This window comes from Vicia villosa, unplaced genomic scaffold (genome assembly GCF_029867415.1).
Source record: "Vicia villosa cultivar HV-30 ecotype Madison, WI unplaced genomic scaffold, Vvil1.0 ctg.000622F_1_1, whole genome shotgun sequence".
NCBI classification, from domain to species: Eukaryota; Viridiplantae; Streptophyta; class Magnoliopsida; order Fabales; family Fabaceae; genus Vicia; species Vicia villosa.
The window spans coordinates 615729-642790 of record NW_026705280.1 but is presented as its reverse complement, the minus strand read 5'-3'; the positions used below and the strand labels follow the sequence as shown (position 1 = coordinate 642790).

The 27062-nt window shown below is 37.1% G+C and overlaps 1 protein-coding gene across 1 annotated transcript; it reads right to left on the bottom strand.

Annotated features, from left to right (window-relative positions):
• On the bottom strand, nucleotides 1-22371 carry LOC131629922 (auxin transport protein BIG-like). The gene is made up of 14 exons (XM_058900725.1): nucleotides 21879-22371; nucleotides 21211-21320; nucleotides 19107-19269; nucleotides 12900-18994; nucleotides 11635-12252; nucleotides 11358-11538; nucleotides 10162-10396; nucleotides 5557-10083; nucleotides 5251-5473; nucleotides 4635-5033; nucleotides 4401-4544; nucleotides 2023-3048; nucleotides 1307-1810; nucleotides 1-1050 (listed from the first exon to the last, which is right to left on the bottom strand). The coding sequence occupies exons 1-14, from the start codon at nucleotides 22117-22119 to the stop codon at nucleotides 217-219; spliced, it is 15300 nt and encodes a 5099-aa protein (XP_058756708.1). The 5' UTR covers nucleotides 22120-22371; the 3' UTR covers nucleotides 1-216.
• Between the last annotated feature and the right edge of the window lie 4691 nt (nucleotides 22372-27062).

Below are 27062 nucleotides of genomic sequence, written 5' to 3'. Positions count from 1 at the left end.
TTCATCACAATAACCCTTTTCATTTTATATCAGCATTGTGCTTTCAAAAGAACATAGTACATAAGCGTTTTACATTCTCTCCAAATATAAGATATGCTCTTGATATTTGTATATATGAAAAGAGAGGTTCATAATATTTCAGCTTTTTACATGTTCTCTAAATATAAGATATGCTCTTGATATTTGTATATATGAAAAGAGAGGTTCATAATATTTTCAGCTTTTCCCTGCATTGATTGCAGCCTGCACAAAGTCTTCACACCGAGTGAACCCGCCGGACAAAACCTCCGGCAGAACCCCAACGATATCAAAGGCCTCCTGCAAATCACTAGCAGAATTTATGTCATCAAGCCAGGAAAGCATTTCCTTGGGGAAACTGAGTAGCTCTTTTACATTTGAGAGGCGCTCTTTCATAACCAATTCCCAGGCTTCCAGGTTCCCACTTTCATCTTCGCCTTCAGTCACAGAGGAAGCCGCCACACCAGTACTTGTAGATGTTGCAGTAGTCGATTTCTTGAACTTGAAGAAATGCTGTAATTGCTCAATCAAACCAGTGTAAACAAGCATTGGACGAATGATAGACAAAAGCTCATCATTCTGTCCTGTTTCTGTTGTAGCACTTTGGCCTATACTTCCAGACCCTACACCTTGTACAGAAGCTGAAACGGACGATGGGCGAGCAGTGGTACGGCCATGAGTGTGCTGCATGTATGCATGATAAATTCCGCGTTGCAGGAAAGCACGACGATGCTGCAGCCAAGACTCGTAAGACTCTGAGAGAAGTGAGTTCACCATCATAAATTGGACAGTTTCTTCTGTTCCCAATGTAATTTGGGTGCCAGACAGAGAAGAGGGTCTTAGATCTGATGTAGACGAAGTAATATATGCTGATACAGCCCTGGCCATAGTTCGACGCTGCAAGGGGCTTCCTTGATCAAGCAGATGACGTGCCATTTGGAACATAAATGGGAGGAACCGAGAATTACTTTCCTGTCCCCCGCCTCGGCAATCCGCACTGAACGATGCTCCTGTTGCAAAGCGAGCTAACATCTGCAAACATGGGGAAGATGCATTAGCACCAGAGTGAGGCAAAAACACATAATTCAATCAGTGTAGAAATAATTGCAGGAACGTTCCTTCTATAGATAATATTTAAACCCAGAAAAAGTGAGTTATCTAATTGATCCAATCATTTACATCTGTTGATGTAAACAAGATCCCTTCAGTTTTTCCTTTAATTATCTTGACAGTCAAGTTCACCATTTAAAAAACTAAAAGATAACATGTTAGACGCAGAATAACATACCAGAACAATGTCATATGTCAGCAGGCGGAGCCTATTTCCATCAGCTCGTCCAAGAGCATTAAGGTTGTCCCAGTGTTGGTCAACAAATCGGATATACTGTGTCAATGGAACAGATGGACCTCTGACAGGGAATAAAGAATTACAGAGAGATTCATTGTTTCTAAGTGCTGCACCATCCCACTCTTTCTTGGGAATCTTCAAAGCAGCATCAGCTCTTTTGGCCTCTTGATGGCACTGGAAATGAATAATATTAAAGTAACTTACGGTGGTATAAACACACTCTCCACGGGCACTTCCTGAAGTGGCTACCCCTAGATTCACACGCTTACTATAAGAGTAAGCACCCAGTAAATCAGTAGGTCTTAAACTGTATCCTTCCCGACAGACCATGCATGCCAACCCATCCTCCTCCTCCTGCACATCTTCTAAACCTTCAAGGACAGGCCGAGAAACAACAATGCGCTCACCTCCATCTGAAGACAATTCTTGCCGCCATCCTAGCCCCTGCATCATACACAACAGACAAGGCAAAAATAGAAGAGAAAATCAGTTTTCTAATACATTTCGAGTAAAACAATCCAGCATCACATGAAACATCATGTTCAAGAGTTGAAACAAAAGAGTGCTAGTTCCCAATCTCTTTTATTCAATTATAGAAAATGCCAAATTATGAAAATCTAAAAACAATGTAAATTAAGACATTTTAGATAAAATACCTGAAGCATCTCCTCTCTCTTACGCAAAGCCCGACGCCTCATTTCATTTCTAGTTGCGTGCCGCAACTCACTCACCTCCTCCACCAGGAATCCATCTCCTTTTCCTTCCTTGTTAGATAGTGTGTCCAACAAATTTTCAGCCCTTGCCCCAATTTCATTTTCTCCTGGAACCCCTTCCAAGGCATGCAACAAGGGTAAGATACCTTCCTCCTCAATACACTTTTGAGTGGGGAGATGTCCCATTGACAAACCTCTCAGCATTGACAATATAAGAGGAATGGAAGGCAGTGTTAAACCCTGTGCCCATTCGGCACTCGTCTTGAAGCCAGTTTGCCCAGCATTGGCAAAACGATCTTTCAAATGTCGCATTGCGGTTTTAGTTATACCCTTTTCTAGGATAATGTCCTTCAATCTCTCACCACAGGAACTCGTCTTAAGTGACTCTGAAACCCTAACAAAATTTTCCAGTGTGAACCTCTGCTTTGCAGCTAGCTGAGCAATATTGTCATCATTTGGATTGTCCAAGTGTTGTTTTTGCAAACTGTCAAATGCATCCCAATCTTGCAGGTACGGGCTAAAATGCTGGATTAGAGCATCCATTGCAGCAGGTTCACCATAAGTCAAGTAAGGAAGTATCCGAGCAACCATCTCTGTGTTCCTCTGCTGTTTGTTTGATTTCTTAAGCCCCAATGGATGAGATAATCTCTCCAAGAACATAAGAACTATCTTCTTGGCTTGTTCACCTGTCCCAGCTTCTTCACTGGTGACAGTAAATGCACCTTGTGTGATGCTTATACTGTCGCTTTCATTTGCTTCTAAAGTCAAACTTTCAACAATCAAAAGTATGCCTTCGGCTGGCTCCATGGCATCAACTGAGAAAGCCCGTCTTGCCGTTTCAAGAAGCAAACCTAAGGCCCCTAGCTTCAACAACGCTAATCTATTTTCTCTAATTTTGCAACAGTACATAAGAAGATTAAGAACTGCAACCAATTGCTCCTGATTGGACTTGAAATCATCTCTCAGACGCTGTAAATCAGGAAAAGTAAGAAAACCATACTTTATCAATATAAGTTTACAAGCAATGGAATAGGACATTTATGAAAATCATCAAAGATACATAGTATTTATGCATGAGAATGTCTGTAAAAATAAATAAACTAAGCAAAACACAATTTCTTTCAAAGTAGATGGCTTAAACAATAGAGATCAACAACATAATCATATCATCAAGGCAATTACAAAAGAAGAATGCTAGCTGCAAATTTGTTTTTGAAACACCACACCATTATTGATTCTTTCTATAAAAAGTCAACACTCTAAAGTTATTTTACTTATTAGGCAACTAGATAGACTTTTTAGATAATGGACCTATATTAAAGTATCGGAAATGCGGTGATGCTAGAATTTATCAATACTAAATGATGCTATCAAACACAATGACATGATCAACGTAATATAAGAAAAATATATCAAAAGGAAAGAAATCTTTTAGCATTTGCATCGAGTCTAACTCAACTATACAAAAATGGTCTGCAAAGAGAGGAAGCTCCCACTTGAATACACGTTTTCAGGCAAGACCACATCCAATGTAGGACACCCAAAGCACAGCCCAGATTGAACATTTGGAGCATGACCTGAGTTACCCGATAGCATGTAGCCCAGCAAATATTGAATAGACACCGATACCATCTTAGGATTAGGGTGAGCCTAACTCAACCGTACAAAACCGGCTTATAATGTCAGCAACACCTCTCACTTATTAACACTTTCGACTCTCAACAAAATCAAATTACATAATTCCTTCAGAAGTACATTCTCAATGAAAGAAGCATAATATGTGGTGACAGGTTAGATTTTCCTCAGAGTCAGGGTATCCTTGTCTTTGATAGTTGTGGTTCTTAAAAGGATAAACAGTGGTGACTTATTGACTTAAGACCTAACTCAACATGTCAAAACCAACTTGTATGGATAGTCAACAGTGGTGACTTATTGACTTAAGACCTAACTCAACATGTCAAAACGAACTTGGAAGGAGAGGGTTGTTCAAACCTTATAAGCATAAAAATCATATCTCTAGGAAATGTGGAACTAAACCAACCACCAGAACCCACTAAAGGTGATGTGCCGCTGCACTAATGAAAAACCAAGAGGCCCAATAAGACAGAAAAGGTGGCCTCAACAAAAGTAGGTTTTACACAAGTTTTTCTGTAATTGATACTTCAAATCCTATAGAGCTCTCATAGTTATAGGATACATAGTGTTAAAGACAATAAATTGAACAGAAAAAAAAAAAAAAAGACTTATTTCCTTGACTGAATTATGTATGTGGTGTGTGTTGAACCAAATCCACAGATGTAAAAGAAAGCAATCCGATCTACCTGAATCATGCCCAACAGTATCTCCAGTCCACCACATTCACGGACAGCGCCTGCTATGGCGAACTCAACCTCTGGATCCTGAGATTCTTCTCTATCTTCCTCCAATTCTTTAATCATAGGCTCAGTTGCTTCACCATCCAATCCCTAGAAATTGTACACATATAACAGATAAATTCAAAACCAAATGTTTAAACAAATGAGCTGACTCACAAGGTCACTGATAGAGAAACACACCTGGAGGCGATAAGTCACTGTCATAGGTGGGCAATATCTAGATGAGGTGGCAGCATTTGATGACACCAAGTTAGAGTTTGTCAGATTTGAAGACTGATTTGATTTCTTCCAAACTAGCTCATAAACTTGTGCAATGCTCAAATCAAGAGAAATAATGTTACCAGCAACCAACAATTCCATTCCATAGTCATCCTCAAGAAGACCTAACAACTCCAACTGATGGCAGATCTTATTTTTCACATCACGCATCAGTGGACCAATTTCGGTACTTGAATATGGATTTTTGGTCATTGATCCCCTGATGAACTCTTCCTGAGTATGGGCCTTGTTTAGGACCAACAAATATACAGGCTCGGGTTTTGTGGGGCAGATCAGATTGCAAAGCTGCTCTAAGATAAACTGCAAATACAGGTACAGATCGCATCAAAGTTTAGAAGGACCCTAAGTAAAAAGGTTACAATAACTTAAATATCTAATCTCTTTGTTAGGCCTAATCCCATATAACCAAACGGATACCCTCTTCTGGGATAGAAAATAGTCACAACTGATTTTAGAAAGGAACAAGTTATAAACTATAACACTTCGGAAAATGAAAAGAAAAAAAAAAAATTCATACCAAACAAGCACGCCCTTTCCTCTCCTTTCCGTGTATTTGCAAGCCATTGATACAGGCCCTAATGAAGTGTCCCTTATTCTCACTGCTTTCTAGTAACAAACTATCCAAAAGATCTTTAAGAAGACGATTGCAATCACTTATCAACTTTGTCTTTTGAACAATCAAGCCACGAATTACAATAAGGGCTTCAAGAATTTCAGAGAGTAAGTTCTCTCGCATGAATCTGGAATGAAAAATACTACTATGAGATAATGTTAATAGAAAAAAACTAGCCTCAAATTAAAGCTATTCAAGCAGCAATCTTACCTGGATCTAACATTTGGAACCTCAAGAAATTTACCAAGAAGCTCTATGATTTTGTGAAGGATGAATCCCTGAGTTATATCAATGTGTAGGCTCCTTTCCAAAGACTCAACATTACTTACTTCTTGGGAAATTAAAGTGCAAATTGTCCGTAGACACCCTCGAACAGTCAAAAATAAAAGAGCATCCTCTGAATCTACCATCTTGAATAGCAATTCAAAATATTCCGCGGCACTTTCACCAGCGGAAAGTGTTGCAGGTAACAAAGAAACCACTAGGTTCAGCAGCCGAAACCGTTTGGAAGAACTTTGACCACAAAGCAAGCTTATGAGTGAGCACATCTCGGATCTGATAGATTGAGAACATGCACTCAAAACGAGTTCTTTAACCCATGATCCCAACTCAAACACTGATAACTCACTTTTAGCTGCTTTACCAACACGACGCTTCCATCTCAGAGCATATTTAAGTGCCAGGTAATCATGGCGTTGGGGTCTTGACCTCTGGCCTGTAGTTTTGACTGCCTGAGACACTTTGTACTGCCTTCTAACAAAATCAAGATAGGTAGCTCCGCTCTCCCATTCTGAATAGCTCAATAACTGAATATCTTGAGTCTTCGGTGAGGCATCCCAATTTCTTTCTGATGAGTCTGGAAATGTCTTTGTTCCACCGACACTGACGGCACCGGTCAAGGACCCAGGTAAATTTTGAGAAATCTCATCCTTTGTCTTTGCAGAAGGCTTCCCAAGGACTTGCTCTTTGTCTGGCGTCTCAGGTTTTGGAGGTGTGCATGCCTGAGAAATAATTCTCAGACAAGGAAGAATGACATGCTCAGATATGGCAGGATGTTTGGCACCCAACTTAATGGAAGAAAACAACAACTGAAAAACGAGACGTAATCTTGATTCCCAGTATTCATCAGCCAAAGAACACACCTCAGAAAGTAATAGCAACTCCTCACGTGTGGTAACTGCAATGTCCATGGAGCGATGATGCTCAAGGCAGTACAAAACTTTCTTTTGTATCAAACAGTTCAGCTCAGTAACTGCATTTACATCACCTTCAGATAAAGAACAAAGTACTATTCTTGCTTGGACCCGGGCAGCTTTAGGACCTTGATGAATGTTATTCTCAAATAGCTCAGACAAAATGCCAGCCGAAACAAGTTGTTTCTTCGAGTTTGGATGCTTTGCCAGCACCTGTAAAAATTCTAGACATTGTGTTACAAATGTAGTTGCACAACCATAGCAGTTATTTGGTGATCTGGACACCACAAATCGTGAAGCCCCGCTATTATCAGAATTCTTCTGATGCAGATAATTCATTAGCACCTTGCGTAGCCCTTGCAGTGTCTGGACACTTTTGGTGACAGAATCAAAAGCTGCTTTACACTTTTCACCATAGAGGACTCCAAGAAGAGCAATTTTCCGGTTGATTTTACACGAGGGGCCAGGTAAAGATACCATCATTTGCTGCACAGAATCCTTCTGTTGTGAGTCTATTTCACTATCACCAATGCTTGATACAATTTTAAGCAAGGGCTTTTTGAAGCCCAGAAGTTGCTGATATCGCCTATGAGCATTCTCTGACTCAGATTCTATGGCTGCTAATCCCTTTTTCATATCTTCGTCATTTTCCATATTATCGAATGTAAAACTTGGCTTAGCCATGAAATTAAACTCAAATCGTCCATATTTGCTGTACCCACACTCATTGCACAGAAAAGAGTCCAAATTCTCATAATTGATGTTGCGGCATTGTCTGCATTGATATGCATTTTCGTGACAGTTGCCACATATACCATGCTTATCTGTGACTGGACGACTACAACGTGGGCATTGCAATGGTTCGAGAGACAAAGCCTGAAGATTTTCATAGAATGAATCCAGTTCAATCATGAAGTTACAAGCTGTAATTGGAATAGGAAATTCAACTTTAAGCTCAGTCTGATCAAATGTAAGATGACAACTTTTTGCACGCTTCCATAAAGACCAGTTATTTTTCAACTCTGATAAGTCGGTAACTGGTCTGTTATTATAGTATAGGTTCAAAACCTTCACTGATTTTGACTTTCTGGTATCATGAACATTCATGGTCACAGTCTGGATTGTGTAACTTCCAGTGCATTTCACTATGATGCGATTATCCGTGAATTTTGTTTCTGATTTCAGGGATTCCAGCTTCATCCGGCTGTAAGGTACTTCTGGAGAGCTGCAGGCGACGCAGGGTTCACTCTCAAGATAGTATCCATCAAATTCCACTAAGCCACTCAATGTATTATATATGCGAGAATTTGGATGGTTAGCTAACAGCTCATTCTGTGAATGAAGTGTCTCAAAAATGCACCTAATTACATCAGCAGTCAAGCATCGGTCTACAAGATCAGAAATCTTGTGTTTTGAACTAGTATCTGGGGATCTTCCAAGCAACCAAATAACAAGTTCTGTATACTCCACAATATTCTGGCCAAACATTGGGAGGGACTTGACTTTCTGCAAGAGAGACAATAACATAGTTTCCTTAAACATTGGTTTGGCATGATGCCAGACACCATATAAAACTAATTTGGCCTCTGCACGCACAGTAACTGAACTCCACTCCAGAAGGAAACTATCTATGAACTGCTTTAAGGTATTGCCACTCTTGTCAGTGAAGACTTCTACTGCTGCCTCCATATCCAAATAGGACTTCTCCAAACTAGATTCAGCCCCATCTTCACCTTTCTTTTTCTTCTTTGAATCTTGAGATACAATACTCGATTTGGTTGAGCTTGAGTCTACTGACTCTGTTTTTTGTGAAGTCTGACCAACATCTTTTCCTGTATAGAAGGCATAGTTGAGAAGTTTAAGAGTCTGAATCACAGACTCTTCACCAAAATAAAATATTCCATTCATCAAGAAAGACAAAATATCCCCATGCCTTAAACAGTATTTTTGCCAGTTCCGAGGACGGGCAGCTGCTACTTCTGCCATAGTGGAAAGGCACTTCACAATCTTCACACTTCTTTCATATGGAATTGGATTATTTTGAAAACCACCAGACTTGGTTACGTGTTTATAAAGTCTCTTCACTTCACTAGAGTACTGCCAAGAGTCCCGTACACTGTAATAATGAGACTTGCTCCCACAGAGATGCAGGAAAAGCCTCCTAGCATATCTTCTAACAAAGTTGGTATGAGGATTGTTGATGTAACTGCAGAGAACATCTTGATATCCATCAAGCTTCAAATCCTTACCATAAGACAACTTGTAGACTTTATCCTTTTCTCCAGTCTTGTCATGTTTTTCTGGTCGAACAAGTGTGTACACCAGTCGGAAAGCATTCTCTAGTAGAAGCCTGTAGTAGTCCATAAAGATGTCTGTTCGATGCACTTTCACATACGAATCAGAAAAGAAAGGTGAAAAATTACCGGCAGGTAAATCTCTACGTACTGTAAGCAAAGCCCCGCATCCAGGTCCAACATTACTATGCCCGCCTTCACTGTTAATAGGAGATCTGAAAACATGCACTAGTTGCTGCAGTATATCCATCAAATAGTTTACAAAAGATTGCTGCCTAAGAGAATCACAAGCTTGAAGCAGCTGTGAGGCAAAGTCGTTCTTCTCATGGTCATCAACTGAAGTCTTGGAAGTGGATGAAGAATGTTGGATTACATTTTTATCATGAACATCAGTAGTTCCGCTGTGTCTTGGCATGGAACCGTCACTACCAGGCTGATGCCAATTTCTAAGCATCAATGTGAAAAACATGAAGACCAGGATTGCAACTTCCCCAATTGAAGACCGGGTTCTGGCTACAAATGGTCTGTTGAGATTAATCTCATCCAAAAACCATTTGATTAGTTTCTCTAAATCTAAACTGTCGGGCTTTGAGCTGTCTATGAAAGGTCCACCCACGGCAGATGAGAGCCTGTAGAAAAGCTGCATAACAGGAATTGCCCGGACTCCAGAAGTTGATTCCATCCATCCTTTCAATTGTTCAAGAAGTTCAGAAAGTAATAAGGAATTAATTGCCCGTTTTGAAGCAGAGATTGAGACTGGATCAGTCAATGCAGCAGCAAACTCTCCAGAATCATTGGGCTCCAAGACATGAATTGAGGGAGAAGAACTCTGCAAGTTGCTATCAGCTGGTACAGGCAGTGAGTCACTAACGTCATCAGGTGTGAAGTGAAATTCATTGCCATCTCCCACTGAGTCCACTTCAATTGGAATTGCTGTCATAGGATGATCTCTAGAGTGAGGTGGAGGAAGTCGGTCTGTATCTAGTACTTCAAAGCAAGCCTCACACAAATCAAAATCAGGACAAATAGTGCAATGCCACCTTCGCCTGAGTATAGGTACAGTAGAACAACCATCACAACAATATTGAACAGATGAAGTGATAGTGTCTTCTTCAACCATGACTTGGTTATTTCTAGCACTTGTGTCAGCTGAGCTAGGAACTGGAACTACACTCTCAACACCATCATCTGGAGCTAACAATGTCTGCTTGGGAAAAGGGACCTGAAGCAATCTCGAAGATATGGCCAAACTGAAAGAAACAAAATGTTTAAAAACCTGAAAAATCAAATTCTGAATACAAAAAAGAAAACAGAACGAGAAAAAATACCTGCTAGCAGTCTGAACAGCTTCATCGGACGAAAAAAGAAGCTTCTTGAGTAATTCAACAGCAGGTGCTACACTGTGAACTCCTGAATCTTTTCCATGCAGAGCCAAGCATTCAGCATAACAATAAATAAGTTCAACTGCAGACATAACAATGTTGTTCATGGTTTGTGTGTCTGGCTGCTCAAAGTCCAAAATTCCCCATAAGACTTGCATAAGTGCATCCACCACCTCTGAGCCTACACCAGCAAAAGCAGTTAATATAATGTACAAATGGTAGTAATTATATCCACATAGGACAAATAAATATTCAACATTCACTCTCTTAAAATAGGTTGGGTCTAACTCAGCCATACAAAACTGACTTGTAAGGGAGGGATTGTCTTCACTTATAAATACATATTCAGGTCATATTTATCTGATGTGGGACTCTATAAACACACCCCTCAGGCCTAGTACCACTGGGCTTGGTGTGTGGATATAAATTGTGGATGGTCCGCACACAAAAACCCAATAGCATGTGGACCAACGGATCTTAAAATTGTGATCAGGCTCCTAAGGTGGTTCTCACGTATCTCTTTATGATGTAGTACTCTTTATGATACACTCTATTCTCTTGATTCATAATAATAGTACCTCAATCACTTAGGGGATGTTTGGGAGTTGGTTTTTGGAGGGTTTTGAAGGGGGAAGCTTTGGAAGGTTGCATCTATATATTGAAATATGTTTTAAAATGAGAATATGATTTTATATGATAATGTAGTATATTGTTTTTTAAACTTTTTTAAAATATCAAACACATTTAAAGAAATAAACGCCAACCCTCCAAAGCATTTCCCTCCAAAAACCTACTCCCAAACAGACCCTTAAGATACTGTAATCTAATAGGTAGCATACCGAAAGGATGTAGCAAGAACCAGCCATGCAAAATATACAAAACCTTAGTAACCCTTTCTTAACAGCAAATATGATTGGTGCAGATATCAACTCAAAAATTTCAAGAATCAGTTGTAAGGTCTAGTTGAGATGAAATTCTTATACTAAATTCTAATAGAGATTTATTATAAATTTCACAAATTACGACATAAGAGTATAGAAGTATCTCAATAAAATAATTGCATGCAAAGGACTGTTTATATTGACCAAGTGTGTCTCCTTATCTATATATTTAAGATTTAATCAGCGATAACTAAACAATACCATTTGTCTCCAGAAATGTTGCTAAATTTGAACGGCGTTGCAATGCAATCCTACAAACTGCACGCATCTGAGCAGTGAACTCTTCGATGATCCAACTTCCTGAAGTACCACCTATCACAAGCCTTGACAACAGTAGTGAGGATGATTTGACCACTCCAAGGAGCCGCATGGTATCCTTAACCTAATGTAAGAAAAGTCAAGATAGTAATAATTAGCATAACATTGACATGAAGTAGAAATAACAAAATAGAGAACCAAGTGATCCTGTATATGTTACTTGATGGTATATCTCTTTCTTGGGGAAAACTGCTTGTAAAACATGACTAGCAGAAGCCTGCAGAATAGGTTCCCTATCACACTCAAATATTGTTTCTAGTAATGGTTTGCACTTGAGTTTTCCCAGCTCTGTTTTTGCTTCTTCAAGCCTTGTGCAATCTTGTTTTCTGCATGATGAATAAACCTTGGTAATCAGCTTTAGCCCATCTGCTATTACCTGCTCCTGAATAGGAGCAGATTGCATTGATCGGCACTTCTTTACAGATCCACCGAGTGATGCACTAGAACCAAGTACTCTTGCTTCCATATCTAAAATTGCATCCATTTTCTCTTTCCAACCAAATTCATCTTTAGCTCGGCCATAAACTTCAAGTGAATCTATTCTGGAAAGTGTTGAGCCATTAAAGGTTGACCCAATTGACACTGAAAATTCTTCATCTGCAAGAAGAGACTCCGCAACGGTAAATGGAATATCATACCAGGACCTCATTCCTTCATCTAATTTAATAACCCTTTGGAAAATAGAAATACTAGAAGGTATGTGGCTTGCGGATGTATTGCCCACATGAACTCGGAAACCAACCATGACAATATCAGGGTTTGAATTGAAGATAGATATCTGTGAAAATGTATAAAAAAAAAAAAATAAATCAGAAAAACAAAAGTGATGTATGATGTATCCAACCACTTGAAAGACAGACACACATCAGCAAAAGCAGATGACATTGTAACAAAAATATAATTGTTGGTGTTCAAACTAGTTGCACATAGAAGTACGAAAACTAAGCAGTTCAATATTAGGGTTTAAGTTTGGTTTAAAAATGCTTAAATATAACTCCAATGCAACAAAAACCTATTCCCAATAGGTGGGATTCAAAACTAACTACTGTACTATATTATTGAGCATGCGGAAGATTATCGTTGTCACAATTCAAAAAATTTGGCATGCTTATTATTGACCATCAGAGGAATGAGTGGTCTCGCCAACTAGATTTCATCTAATAACAAGCACACTTAATTTGAGTTGAGTGGTCATAATTCAAAAAACTTCAGTAGGACTTTTTAAGAGCTAGCTTGATCTTAAGCTTAGTTCACTATTTTAAAATTTACTTGATAACCAAACAACTTGCATATATCTAGTGTTTAAAGGATGTCAAACACACCCTAGGCTATGGTGTTCTACAGTGTTATCTCTAACCTCAGACTAAAAAAGAGCATGCCACAGGGTATAGTAATATATTCGCTTTGCTAAGTGATAGAGGATACCTTAAAACCTGCAGGACTGGGACTTTCTAGAAATCCATCCTCATTTACCAAACTCTGTTTAGCTCCTTCAGAATCTCCATTTCTGATGGCATCACCACCCAGTTTTACATCTGATGTGATGCACATGGTCCTCTCAAAAAAGTCAAGAGGAAATTCAGGATTTGTTCCAGCATAAGCTTTAGTAAGGATGCCAGAACCCAATTTCTTCACTTTCTCAGATGCTGCAATAACGCCAGCATCCACACCCACAGGAGCATGAGAATATATTTGAAGGCTACCATCATCATGTAAGACAAGACAATGAATTTTATCCTTTGATAGTGGTTTGTATGCAGTCATTCCAACTATAGGGGAGGTTGAACCCACTGAATGCCTCATACTTTGAGCAAGTACAGCATGTTCCTCCAGGGACACCGCAAGTGCAGAATTTGATTTCACAGTTGATAAGCAAGCAAATAATCCACTGCCAGCCAACAATTCTTTCCAATGATGTACTCCAGCAGGCCGCATCTTACTTTCTTGCTCCTCAAATACAGAAGACATCTCTACCAGGGAGGCTGCATCAGAGCTTGGTCGACCTAACAGTGTGGTACCATCTTGAAAAGATATGAAGAGTAGCTTGCAAGTTGAAGAAAAGTACAATGATGAACCCTTTGCGTGAATTTCTCTTCCCTCGAGTTGTACAAGTTCTTTTAATGGCACAGCCCCAACATTTCCTTTGACTGACAACTCAAACCTGAATATATTTCCATTTTCTGACAGAACAACAAGAAACATTCTGCCCCGGGAAGCTGTATAGAGAATGGCATCCACAATCATGTCGTCTGACAGAGTGAAGTAGTGCACTGGACTGATGTTGTCCAGGGACAGGTCATATATCTTGACAAATCTGTTAGTCACAACCATTAATTGAACTTGTGAGCCTGGAACCCATTCCACCCGTCTAATATATGCACCTTGCAAAGCAAGTTCAATGGCAAGGCGGTCAATCACTTCACCACGAGGGTTCAGTGTCAGGACCTGGCAATCCTCATAACCAGCTACAACAAGATAGTTCTCGACTACAGGATTGAATACGAGTTGTAAAATTTCAAAGCGGACAACATTTTTAGAAAGATGTTTTACATTGGTCTTGTCAGCTGTCACAGGTGAAATGGTGGCCTGGCCAATTAACTGCCCAACATCATATATAGCAACTTTATCACCTTCACCAACGGCAAGCCGACCACGTACACTAACACTGAGCAAGGACTTCACAAGAGAACCGTTTGCTAAGTGTGACTTGAGATCCTTGGAATTAGAATAATCAACCTTTATCTTGAGATCAAATGATCCACTTTTATAAGCTTTCTTCAACTGCAAGAGATCAATGCCATGGGAAATCACTTTGTCTTCACCCAAACCGACATTCTTATCCTTAGAATGGTGGAAGTCTCGTCTACTAATTACTGATGGCATCAAGGCGGAGCAAATATGGAGCACCTGACTCTCAACATCGAGTTCTTCCAATAACAATGGAATCCCTTCTTGAAGCTCTTTTGTAATACATAATTTGAGTGAGTTATCTACATCTAAATTTATGTCATCTTCAAAATCTGAATCACTATCTGGCAGCTGATCTCCATCTTCAGTAAAGGGTAAAAATGACTGAAATGTGTTAGAACCACGAACAGGTGCACTGTTATCTACAGTAAATTTCCGTGGTTTCAAACATTGACAATTACTACCCCTAACACCTCCAGCTCCACAGTCACAAAAGAACCGGCTTGAGCGCGAGTAGACTACGCGGTGACCTCGATGACAAACCTTTGCACAGACAGAGCAGCAACCTTTTGATACAGTCAGGTCACATGTATAGCAGAAATACCAATGCTGCTCCATGAAATTGCTTCCACTGGAAGTAAATGTGCAAACTTTAGAGGCAAGGGCCCTCTCACTGTTGGCATCCTCTTCATCATCTTTATCTATGCTAAGAACCTCTCCATCAGAAGTTGCATCATCCTCATCCTCATCTACAGAAGTAGCATCACATTCTAGAGAGGTTGACCCACCTTGATTGGAAGAAACAATGAATGTCTCAGAATTTTTTCTGGACCCAACCACTTGAGCAGCCACATGACCCGCCCCAGCGCTATTTCCAGAATAACATTTCTTAGTTGTCCTTTGCAAGGAAATTTTACCAGATCCACATTCGTTCAAGACAGTTGCAATAAAGACAAATAGAAACTTGAGTCCTGGAAGCAGACTCTCATTGCCCGCCAGTTTCCCCATCAAGTTTACGGTCCTCGTCAAAAGTTGTTTCATCAAGAACTCTCCCCTTGAAATTTGAGCAATGAAATTGAAATATGACTTGGCCACATGTATATCAAAGAGCAAAAAAGCATTATCAAGTAATAGCAGTGCAGAATTGAAAATATGATGTTGCAACTCTAACGACTGTTTTTCAGATGGCGGAGATACAAGGCATAAAATAAAATTCATGGTTGAATCTCGGAGAGAAATGGAGCTCCCTTTTGCACTGATCACCCCACTATCTGATTTCATTATGCTTCCTAAAAGCCTTTTCTCCAACCATTTAGATACGCTCTGTATATCTCTGTCAAGGAATTTCCTTTGTATCCTCATTCTGAGATGAGGAAATTGCTCTCCAGATAAAAGATCTACAAAGAAACCAAGAACCTTCACGTTCACTGATTCGGAGAAACATGTATCTAGGGAGTCAATTAAAACCAAACAGTCACCAAGATGCAACTGCAACAGCTTACTCATCTGCCCAGGAACATTTTCAACACCAAGACAAAAGTGAAATATAACAGACTTTGAAGGATCTTTTCTAAGACTGCTTAATATCTCAACCATTTTACAGATTATCCATTCGTGGATAAAGCAATCACTTGCTCCTCTAACATTCATGTCCTTCAGAAACCCTTCCATTTGCTTCATTAGAACTAAGTTTGTATAATTTGACAATTCCAGTTCTGCACTTGAGCTGGGATACATAGTGTCACATTTCTGATGAACACTTTCAAAAACTTTATCGCACTTGATAATCATTATTGTATCAACAATTTGTAAGAAGACTTCAGTCTCAGAGTCAATGTTTTTTCCTTCTTCGCTTATTTTATGTAACCCATCTAGAACAAAGATGATTCCTCTTACACTAAGAACACAAGAGAGCAGAACCGCACTAGAAGTAGAAATGTTTAAAGGAAAACCATGCAATATGCACTCCCAATAAGCTCTGGGATGAATTCTAGAAGCTTTTTTATCAACAGCAGCGTCTAACCTTGATATGAGGCTCAAAACAGACTGCAGCTCACCTGCATTTGAACCACTCCTCTCCAGGAGCTCATCCTGCAGGCTTTTGTCAATTCCAGTATATTTCAGCAGTAAGAGTGGTAAGAACCCTGGAGCCACCTTCTGTTTGTAACTTAGGACATCTAGGAAAGCTTTCTGATAAATTTGCACATATTTGTTTAGCAAGGATGAGAACAGCCTTACTACCAATACAAATTGACCAGATTCAATCATGGAGGAAATCATGCTTCCAGCAAGCTTAACATATTTCTCATCCCCAAATGCACTCTCAGTCCAGGTTAGATCGTGTCCAGAAATTGCATTGTCTATACAATATCTCCATATGCCAACATTAATGAAGGAAAGCAGTAGAGACAGCCACATTCCACTTCTGAGGAAATCCCAACCTAATTCCTCAATGCCTTCTGGTATGGGCAAAGCATTTAAATTCTGAAGCAAGCTCAATACAACATCTGGAATATTAGTGAAGTTCCCAAGGACCTCTGGATGGCCTAGGAGTAAATGGCTGAAGTGGAAAAAATGCAACATATCAGATAGATCTACAGATTCCCCTTGATTCCAAGATATAACTGGATGATCTGCTTCAGAGCCTATATAAGGAATATCCCAACAAAGGTTGAAAATGTATCTTTCAACAATTTGATCCTCCACTGTAGTGGCTTTTTTGCATCTCCAAAATCCAAGAATCAGTGAAGAAGTACAATATATGTCCTTCCAATTCAGAGCTAATTTGTCAATCGTCAAATCATCCATGCTGAGAGGAGCAGAAGATTCAGAAACATCAATTAACTGTCCAATCAAGCTACCGATAAAAACCTTCTCTGCCACCAATCCACCTGTAATGCTTTTTAATGCAGTTGATGACCAAGATGACATGTGATCATTAACTTTATTTAGCGAAGATGGGATAGACAGTGGTGCTTCCCTCAACTTAGACCGCACATCTACAAGCAATGATGTAGGACAAGTTTGTTGATGAAATATCATATGACGAAGAACTAAGATCAATCTTGAAACCACTAAAGCCCAACATGTTAATAATGAGCCGTTCAAATTCAATACCGGGTTAGCAACTTCTTTGAGGGTTGAAAATATTAAGTTCGCCATCACTCCCTTTTCTTCTTCACATGACAAATGGAAGGCCATAAGAACTACCTCAATATGAAACAATGAAGGAAGAGTACCAATGAGTTCATTGATGCTTGGGCAATTTTCATAAACAGATTTTGCCTTCTCGACAACAAAGGCAACGTACCCCCTACAAATCTTGGCCCTCAACTGACTGCCAGCAGAACCAACCCTACTAAATAATGTGTGAGCAAGCAAGGTGAGAGTCCTATCATTGTAATTAAAAGCACCATTTTCAACAATAAGGATCGTCTCCACAAGGTAGTCTTCAAGTGAATCACTCAATGCATGGTTTGTGAGAAGGTTGTGCAGAAGATCAAAGCATAGTTCATGGATGAGCCCAATCTTCCCATCTTCATTTGAAGGGATACAACCATCAGACATATTATCTTCAGAACAACAGCCATGACAATTGAGTAGGGAAAGCACAATATCAATGTCTCTGCTACTGAGTTTGCTGCAAGCATCAACAAAAAGAGAAGAATGCCATTCGGTAGAGAAGATACATGTTTTAACAAAGCTCAGTAGTTCTATAGCAGCCTGAATTGGCATATTCTGATTGCTGGAGTTAGAAACTAAGGCAGCAGCCGGAGGTTGTTCACATCCATCTGTAGATCCAACAGAACGCACTGTCTCAGAAAAAAGATCACCAAAAAGAGCCTCATCCTCATGGCACACTGCATTTTCAATTTCGGATGGTCCAGCAACTTTTGCAAAACTAGAATTGAACCTTTCTGTTTTTTGTCTAAATTTCAATCCTTCAGAATGAAGGAACAAACAAAGTTGCATCAAATTTTCAATCCATTGGCTTGATGGAGGAAATATCAGTTTTATAAGCTCTTCAAATGTGTGTCCCTTCAGCAAAGGAACAGTCCCACGATGAACAAGGCATGAAAAGGAACTGTTTCGCGAGTCAGTAGAGCTGCCAACAAGTTCTACATCAAAGTGTTTTTGCTCAAAAGGAATCTGGGGCCTTTGTTTTCTGAGATCATTAATAAGTTTCAGAGTATATACAACAAATCGGGGGAAAAAAGCCAAGGGGGGCTTTGAATTTGGATCAGTTTTGTCATAAATCCAAACAGAAGAATCCAAACTTTCTAGTATAGATGCTACAACACATGCTTGAATATTCTCAGCTACGTTGCTATTACCGAAAATAACCAGAACATCTTGAAGAAACTCTTCTGTAACCATTAAAACAGTGCTCTCTAAACTTCCCTCAGTAGTAGCATAGGTATTTGCAAACTCGAGTTTAATTCTAAACAAATTAGACAAAGTATCGGTAAATGAGGCGACCGCACTCAACAATGAAGCATCATATTCAACATATGGAACATCTGTCATGAGACTTCCAAGTATCTTCAACATTCTCAAAATGAATGATAGCCTCCTTCGAAAATTTTGGCCCAGTGCCCGCTCATCAAATGCATCTTGTACTTTAGCTAGTTTATTGCACAGCAAGATCACGCGAGGAGTGCATTTTCCATGGACAACAGCCCAGTGCTGGGATAGAAAGACAAAAGTGTTGAGATATTGATGATTAGTCTGCTCACTGAATCCAGATTCTTGCCTATCATGTGGCATGTGTTTAGAAGCTAATGTCTTCAGAAGCCAATCCATTGATTTTTCTTCCATTGAGCACCGGAAGCCTTTATGAATCAGTAAAAAAATGAAAAGAAAAGAAAATGAGCACATGGTTAGGTACGCAGGAAAACCATGACAAGACAACAGTGGCGTGATTATTGAGTAATAACATAATACCTTCTAAACGGCATTTTTTGTAGTCATCTGCATAATCACCACAACAATCATCAACCATTGGCAGCAAATCTACTAAGGAACTTGCAGTTGTAGGTTGTAATATGTCCACTACCATATTTATTCCATCAACCAAAGCTATCTCTAAAAGATGTATCATGTTGGCCTGAAAGGTTCAAGATGAATTAGTGATACACAAAAATAGCCACCACTCTACCAGAAAAATACATAGACCAAGACAATAAGTTCTATCACAATAAAATAAATTTAAGCTATGCCAGTCAGACTTGTTTTTTGTTATTTAAATGAATTTGAGGAGAGAACCTTTTCTCCTTCCCTACCCAGGTATAGAAATCAGAAAAACCTATTAGCACAAAGTACCATACAGCAGAGCTATGCATGAGGCAAGATAAATAAAATCAGGCCCAAAGTTCAATTTAGTCCTGGAGTTTAATAAGTATCTAATAAAGGCTTAGAACAATATGGTTTACTGAACTCTAAGAAATCCATTTTTTTTTATTTTGTCTAACTCCTTTTTATTGTTCTTTGGTGGTTGCTCAACATCTCTTTTGGTAATTTTTACCTTTCTCCACCATACTGGTTGAGCATTGAGTAAGTACTCCATCATAGAAGTAAAATAAAACACTGAAATCCTATAGAGATCAATTGGGAAGAGGATATGCCCTCCCCCCTATACTTTAGCTTCCAACCTTAATGATATATATTTCACCTATTTAATATGTGAATGTGTGTGAGTGCTCGCACGTGCGCAATCCAACGGGGTGGTTATACAGCTGACAAGATATATGAGTGTGTGCGCGCGCAATCCAACGGGGAGGTTATACAGCTGACAAGTTTATTTTTCACAAAAATATTTGGCGTTGTTGCTCCATTAAGTTTCAACATAGTTAAAGGTTCAAAAGCAATCTTCTGGAAAAGTAATTACTATGATTTTTAACTTTATAACTAGATTAGGTATCATATTCATTTCCGCCTCCCAATTATGACTGTGCAAACAAGCTAAGATAATCATACGACGGGCGAGATTTAAAGAAAAGGTTTGCAAAATTCAGCAGAGACGTCAAGGTATTTGAAGTCTCTAAGACCGCAATTGAGGCTACATTTAATCACTGTTCTAAGAAATATTAACAATCATGATGCAACCACAACTGCAATTTAAAACATTGATGATAAATCCTAGTGGGCGGAATAAATAATCTTCAATCTAACAGAAAACAACAAAAAGTCCAGAGAATGATTAAAGAAAAAGGATGAATTAAACATCTTTAAAACCCCTTTGCTGTTGGTAGCTTTTTCTGCAGACATATAAAGAAATTAATGAATTATTTATAAACTTGGATATTATTTAGCATTTCGCATTCATCTTTATTTCAACAAAACAAATGCAGAAAATCTAATAAACCAAGCACACTACTCTTTAACGCACTCTTGTCGAATAGTAGTCCCTAAGATGTTGTGCTTAATAACTGGATTGGGATCATACTTATTCCAACATCCCAATTATGATTACGCAAATAAGCTAAGATACACATACGACGAGCAGGGTTTTAAAAAACAGGTTAGTGAAATGTCGGCTGCATCACCATGGTGTTTGAAGTCTACAGCCGCAATTGAAGCCCATTTTTCCTAGATTTTCAGAATGCGACCGCGACCATAATTTAAAACCTTGGGAATGAGTTTCTAACAGAACTAATAAAAACTCATTGATGAAACATAAAACATCAAAGAATTCCTAAAAAAAGGTTAAAGAAAAAGGAATAAATAAAACTAGACTTCACTAAAATCATACTCAAAATTCAACAAACCATGCAAACTACTCTTCATCAAATTGAAGCCCATTAAACCTAGATTTTCACCATGCAACCACCATTTAAAACCTTGGCAACAAGTTCCTAATGGACGTAACGAATACTCATCGATCAAACAGAAAACAAAATATAAATACAGAGAAATGATAAAGAAAAATAAATAAATTAAATTAGATTTCACTTAAATCATACTCAAAATTCAATAAACCATGCACTCTGCTCTTCATCAAACTTCCATACTACAAAACTTTCAGACTCCTAAAATGTGAAAAGCATACCTGAATTCCTAGATCATCATCGTCGTCGAATCCAGATTTCTCCAAATAGCACAGAGCAAATTCTATAGACTGCTGCACAATCGCAACAAGTACTCCTTCCGCTTGCTCAACTATTCGCACAAACAACCAAAAACAACATCGAATAAAAAAGTTAGAAAAAAACAGCACTACACATAAAATCATTTCCAAGCACTTAGAAAAAAACAACAAAAAATGCGTCGCATCGTTCAATAATTAGCAATTACAACAAGAATCATAAGAACGAGCTAAATCACACATTGCTCAACTATTCACACAAACAACCAAAACAAAAGCCTGAAAAAAAGTTAGAAAAACAACACTATGCATAAAATCATTTCCAATCACTTCAAAAAATGCGACTCATCGATCAACAATTAGCAATTACAACAATCAAGGATCACGCATTGCTCAACTATTCACACAAATAACCAAAACACAAGAACAAAAAAGTTAGAAATAAAAACAACACTATGCATAAAACCATTTCCAAACTCTCGGAAAAAAGCAACAACAAAATATAGCTCATCGATCAACAATTAGCAATTACAACAACAAGGATCATACAAACGAGCTAAATCACGCAACAGCAACAAAGAATTGAAGTTCCGATGCTGATGATGATGACGATAACAGAGAGAAACAAGTACCTGACAAAGATCGAGAAGAAGAAGCGATTGCGTTAGCGAGGGAAGAAACCGCGTGAATCTGAGAATCAGTCCACGACTGGAGACACAAACTTCCATCGCCGGAAGACTCGATGCCGCGACGGAGAAGGCAGTAGAATGCATCGAGACCTAACCTAACAGCGTCATCGGAGCGGAGCTTGTGAAGAAACTCGCCGGACGGTTGAGAAAGAGCGTCGGCGAGAGCATTGAGGTTTTCAGCCATGGAGATGCGAATCGAGAATCGAGAAAGTACTAAGAGTGTGAAGGTGAGAGTAGCATCAAGGAAAGTAGAAAGGGGTTTATGGTAATTTGAAATAGCGTGATGAAAACGGTTATGGAGAATTTGAGATTGTGAAAGTAAAAGAGAGTGGTGTTTATAGTGATGAAAGTTTGCTTAATGAAGAAGAAGGTGTTTTGATTTTTTTTACTAGACACCGATTTTTGTGATTGATTGTTCCTATTACCGAAAGGAAGAGAAAAGAAAATGCTAGTGGTTTTTTCTATCTGTATATCTGTTTTTACAGAAAGAAATTTTAACACTTTTGAATAGATTAATAATTACTTTGACTAAAATTATACTTTCAATAAAGAAAAAAAATAAATCAAAAAACAAGAAATATTTTGAAATATTTTAATTATTTTAATAAATTATTTTAATATTTGAAAATAAATAAATAATATTAATGATCCAATCAATAATTAATTTTATATTGTTTTAATTAAAATTGACTTATTGAATAAACATGCACGGTAAATATAATGCCAATTGGGATATTGGCATTATTTTTAAAGTTAATTTATAAGCTTTTTTTTTTAAGCTAATTAGGCTTTAGAAATGTTAATTTGTACATGCAGTGGGGATTAATGGGGAGAAACATTTTTCAAGAGCACTTTGAAGAATACGATGAAAAATATATCTTCTCTTCCACTTAAATAAATTATTATAATATCTTAAATAAATATTAAAATAAATTGTTTATTTAATTTTTTGTTTTTAATATTTATATATATATATATATATATATATATATATATATATATATATATATATATATATTTCTTCCATTGTAAATTTAATTTTGTATATACATAGTTCATTTTCTTTTTTATAATGAAGAAGAAATTTTCAATAGAGTGACTTATTTATTATTAACATGGTATCAAGTTCCATTACCTCGGGTGACCACTTTAATTTTTTATGTTTTTATCAATTTCATTTTTATTTTTTATGTTTTTATCAATTTTATCGTTCATTAAGACTTTGTTAATCTCTTTTATTTATTGTGAAAGTCTTGCATTGATTCTTATTGCTTCTCTTTTAGATAACAAAATTATCGCGCCTGAACTCAATCCATGCAAATCGCTTAGATTTCGTAAAATAAAAACAAAATCAAAGATAGTACCTTTTCAAATCCTATGATCCAGATTCTTTGTACACACAATGGAATCGTTGCAACGTAGTGGTTTTTGCATTGATTCAACGATTAATTTCAGGTTCAATTGCAAAATCAGTGTTATGGATTGATAATGCAGTTGGAGTATGGAAAAACTTTTTTATTTGATTCCCGTGGAATGGCATCTTTTGCATATCAGATATTCAAGAGAATCTTTATCGACTTTGCCAATGTGCTTTTGACGTCTTTGATTATTTTACTCAATTAAAAGTTTTTCGGATGAACTTGAAAATTATTGACTTTTTTTATGTAAATGCTTATTTTTATGTACTTGTGGTGTAATTGATCTGATCAAAACCTTTAAAGAGCAAGATTATGTAATTATGTTTTTGAGAGGGTTGAATGAGTGTTTCTCACATTCCAAATCATGATGATGAATCACCTTCTTGATATTGATAAAGCATTTTTGTTGATGATTCAACAAAAACATGAAATGGCTAAAGCCACTGTTGGTGAATCATTTGACATTGCAAATGCATTGAAAGTTAATTCTTACCAATGTAATTATAATGGTGATTACATTGGTAAATGAGGACAATTTAATAAATGAAAATGTTTATTAGAAGTGGAACGACCAATAAATAGTTCATTCTGTTTTTGGATAATTTTAGTTAATTTTCAAAAGGAAATAAAAAGTATTTTCACTTATTTGAAGAAAAAAAATGTTTACATTAATGACATTGCATATAGAACAATGATATTACATCATTACTCTTGATACACAATTTAAGTAAATTTTGTTTAGACAAGTAAGACAACTTCAAAGGTAGAACACTTACCAAAAGTACAAGAACAAACAATTTTAGATTTATCGTTGTCAACATATAGGAGACACGACCTCCTTTTTTAAGAGTAAAAGAAGAAAATATATTTTTGTCTCTAGTCATATGCTTTGATATTCACTATTGAGATTTCATTTTGAGTTCGAGCTATAAAGCACACATACATCACAGACTAAGTTTTGACATTTGGTACCTAAATTATTTTGGATCATTTAGCGTTCCTATAAAACATGTTGTCTTTTGGAATTTATTTTCTTGTGACATATGTTTCATGATCGTTTATTATATAACGGGGAGAAGAATTATGGTCATGTTTACCACGGTAAAATTATTTAGGTGCAGTATAATTAAAGATTCTCTTTGGGTGATAAAACTTTGTAAAATATTTAGCATTAGTTAGGTTGATAGCCCAATTTAGCTTTATTATGTGTCTCTTTTTATTATCTAATATGATGTTTAAGTTATCTCTCCCTTGATTAATTTATCATGAGTGTTATGCAAATTTCCAATCTTATTTTTTAAGATTTTGTATTCTACACACTTGATAGATTTATCTTGTAAAATTTTAAAAGAAGTAGAGATATAGTTTTTACTTAAGAAGATTTGTGTCTCTTTAAGAAGATTTATTTCTTTGGTTAGATTTTCATTTTCAAAATAGGAAATGGCCTTTTTAGAGTTAGAAACAACATTTTAAATTTATTTAATTCTTCACATAAACCCGTCAAAAAGGTCACAACCATAAAAATCTATGAAACCTACATAAACGTTGGAAATGCCAACATACTCGGGTCCTAAAAATTCATTCGCAGATACAAGTGTTGATCCGCTTAAAACACCATTGATAATGACAATGTCTTGTATTACACAATAATAAGACACAAGATACATGACATCATACATGAGGTATCTAAAAAAAACTCATTGAAATTTGTAAACCCTCTATTCACAATGAGGTTCATTAAGCTAGGGAGTTTGAGGCTAAACTAACCAAATCTTGTAATAACTTTGTCAATTCTATAATTTCACAAGTACAAGGGATTACACAAACTTCGGTTGTTCTCTCTATCTTTGACATAAATAATGTTTATATGATATCCTCTCTCCCGTCAAAATCTATACAAATTTGGAAACACATAGATAAATGTTTCCAAGATAGATTTTACTAGCATCATCATGAAGTTACAATACCTTATTTGATAAACCTGAAATAGTAAGCAGATGAATCAGATGTATATTTTGTAGAAAGATTTAGAAAGGCTGGAAATGTTCGCTATAATTTCATAATATGAAGTATGATTAAATGACCATACTAAAGATATTACTATAGTGGACGACACATTTCACATAAGATATTGAAACATGGTCGGATCATTTTGGAAGAGTTCACCAAGTTGAGTGTCATTGAACGAGAAGCAAATAAGCAAAAGTCGAATCACCAATAGATTTAGGCAGTGACTCAACTTTTGATGCGTTTTAGTTGTAATCTAACAACGTAACATGTTTTTTTGTAAGTAACGCACTGCATAATGTTATAAAATTGGATGGTATGTTTTGAACATTTTTTGTTTTTCAAATTCTACTCTGCATAATTAGCATGGTCCTGTTCTAATAATATTTGGATGGATCCAGATATGCATATCCAGATACCCCTTTATTAACTAAAAAACAAAAGAAGGGACCATTCAGAGTTGAATCTCCGGAGAGACTCTTGTTCTTTTAAATAAGGCGAATCTGGAGATGTATCTCCGAAGTATATCATGCAGACATGATTATGTATGCAAGGTCCTTGTTGCTCTACAACTTATATAAATAGGATCTCTCAATCCATTTTATTTATTCAAACCAGAATGTCCACATATCCCCATATTGCTTTTTTGTATTTTAATGGAACAACACCCCTACTTCAATTTCGAATCTGCAAGGACATACTTCTTGTCGATCTAAAAACCAAAACTGAATACTCTCCTGCAATATCTAGAAAACCAGAGAGTTTTTAAGCTCGAGTATCGTTCACCCTCGATACACAGCGAAGGGAAGATACATTTCACAATGCCTGAATCGAAGACAAATGATGATTTGAAGGTGATGTGGAATAGCTTTTACTATTACTCAACAAAGAGTCTGATTGAAATGGATCCGATAATTTAAAGATCAGCCGACGATATTATAAAAATGTTGCAACGTCTCAAACCATCTTTTTTTAATAACACGTAATGTTAAATTTATGTAATGTTTATCAATGTAATGTTTATTTCGGAGTAAATTTAAGCTGGTTCAATTTCATTCAACTTGTTATTTTAGCCTGTTTATGCTTTGATCTAACAGAGCATACTTCAGAGATGCATCTCTGAAAAGTTTGTTGACTAATGAACTAAGGGACATTTCGGAGATGCATCTTCAAATCAACCTTTCGTGCATACGAAGGTATATTTCCGAATTAATTTTTTTATACAAAATAAGAGTTTCTCACCATTTTTACTTAAATTGTGTGTGAAAAGATGCGTCAGGAGATGCATTTCTCGATATTAGAGACATTTTAATTTTTTCACGGTGGTGTGAGAGAACCACTAAATGTGGAAAGAGCAATTCTCAATTTTTTTTATTTAGGTACTTATATAACGACTATTTAACCTGTCACCCCCTCAATTAAACCTGACACCCCACATATTTTCATAATTTTCGAACTGCCTATGAACAAATTTGAGTTAAGCGAACAAAATTTTCGACAGTTCATTCAAAAAATTTAGCAATAGACCAAAATTCTAGTAAATCATTTTAAAATTGTCGGTATTGAATTTTATCTGAAACTTTGAAAATTTCGGTAAAAACTCATACATTTTAAAATTTTGATAAAAAAATATAAGAGTTTTTATGAAAAATTTCTAAATTTCTAGTAAAAATTCATACATTTCAAAATTTCTAATAAAAAA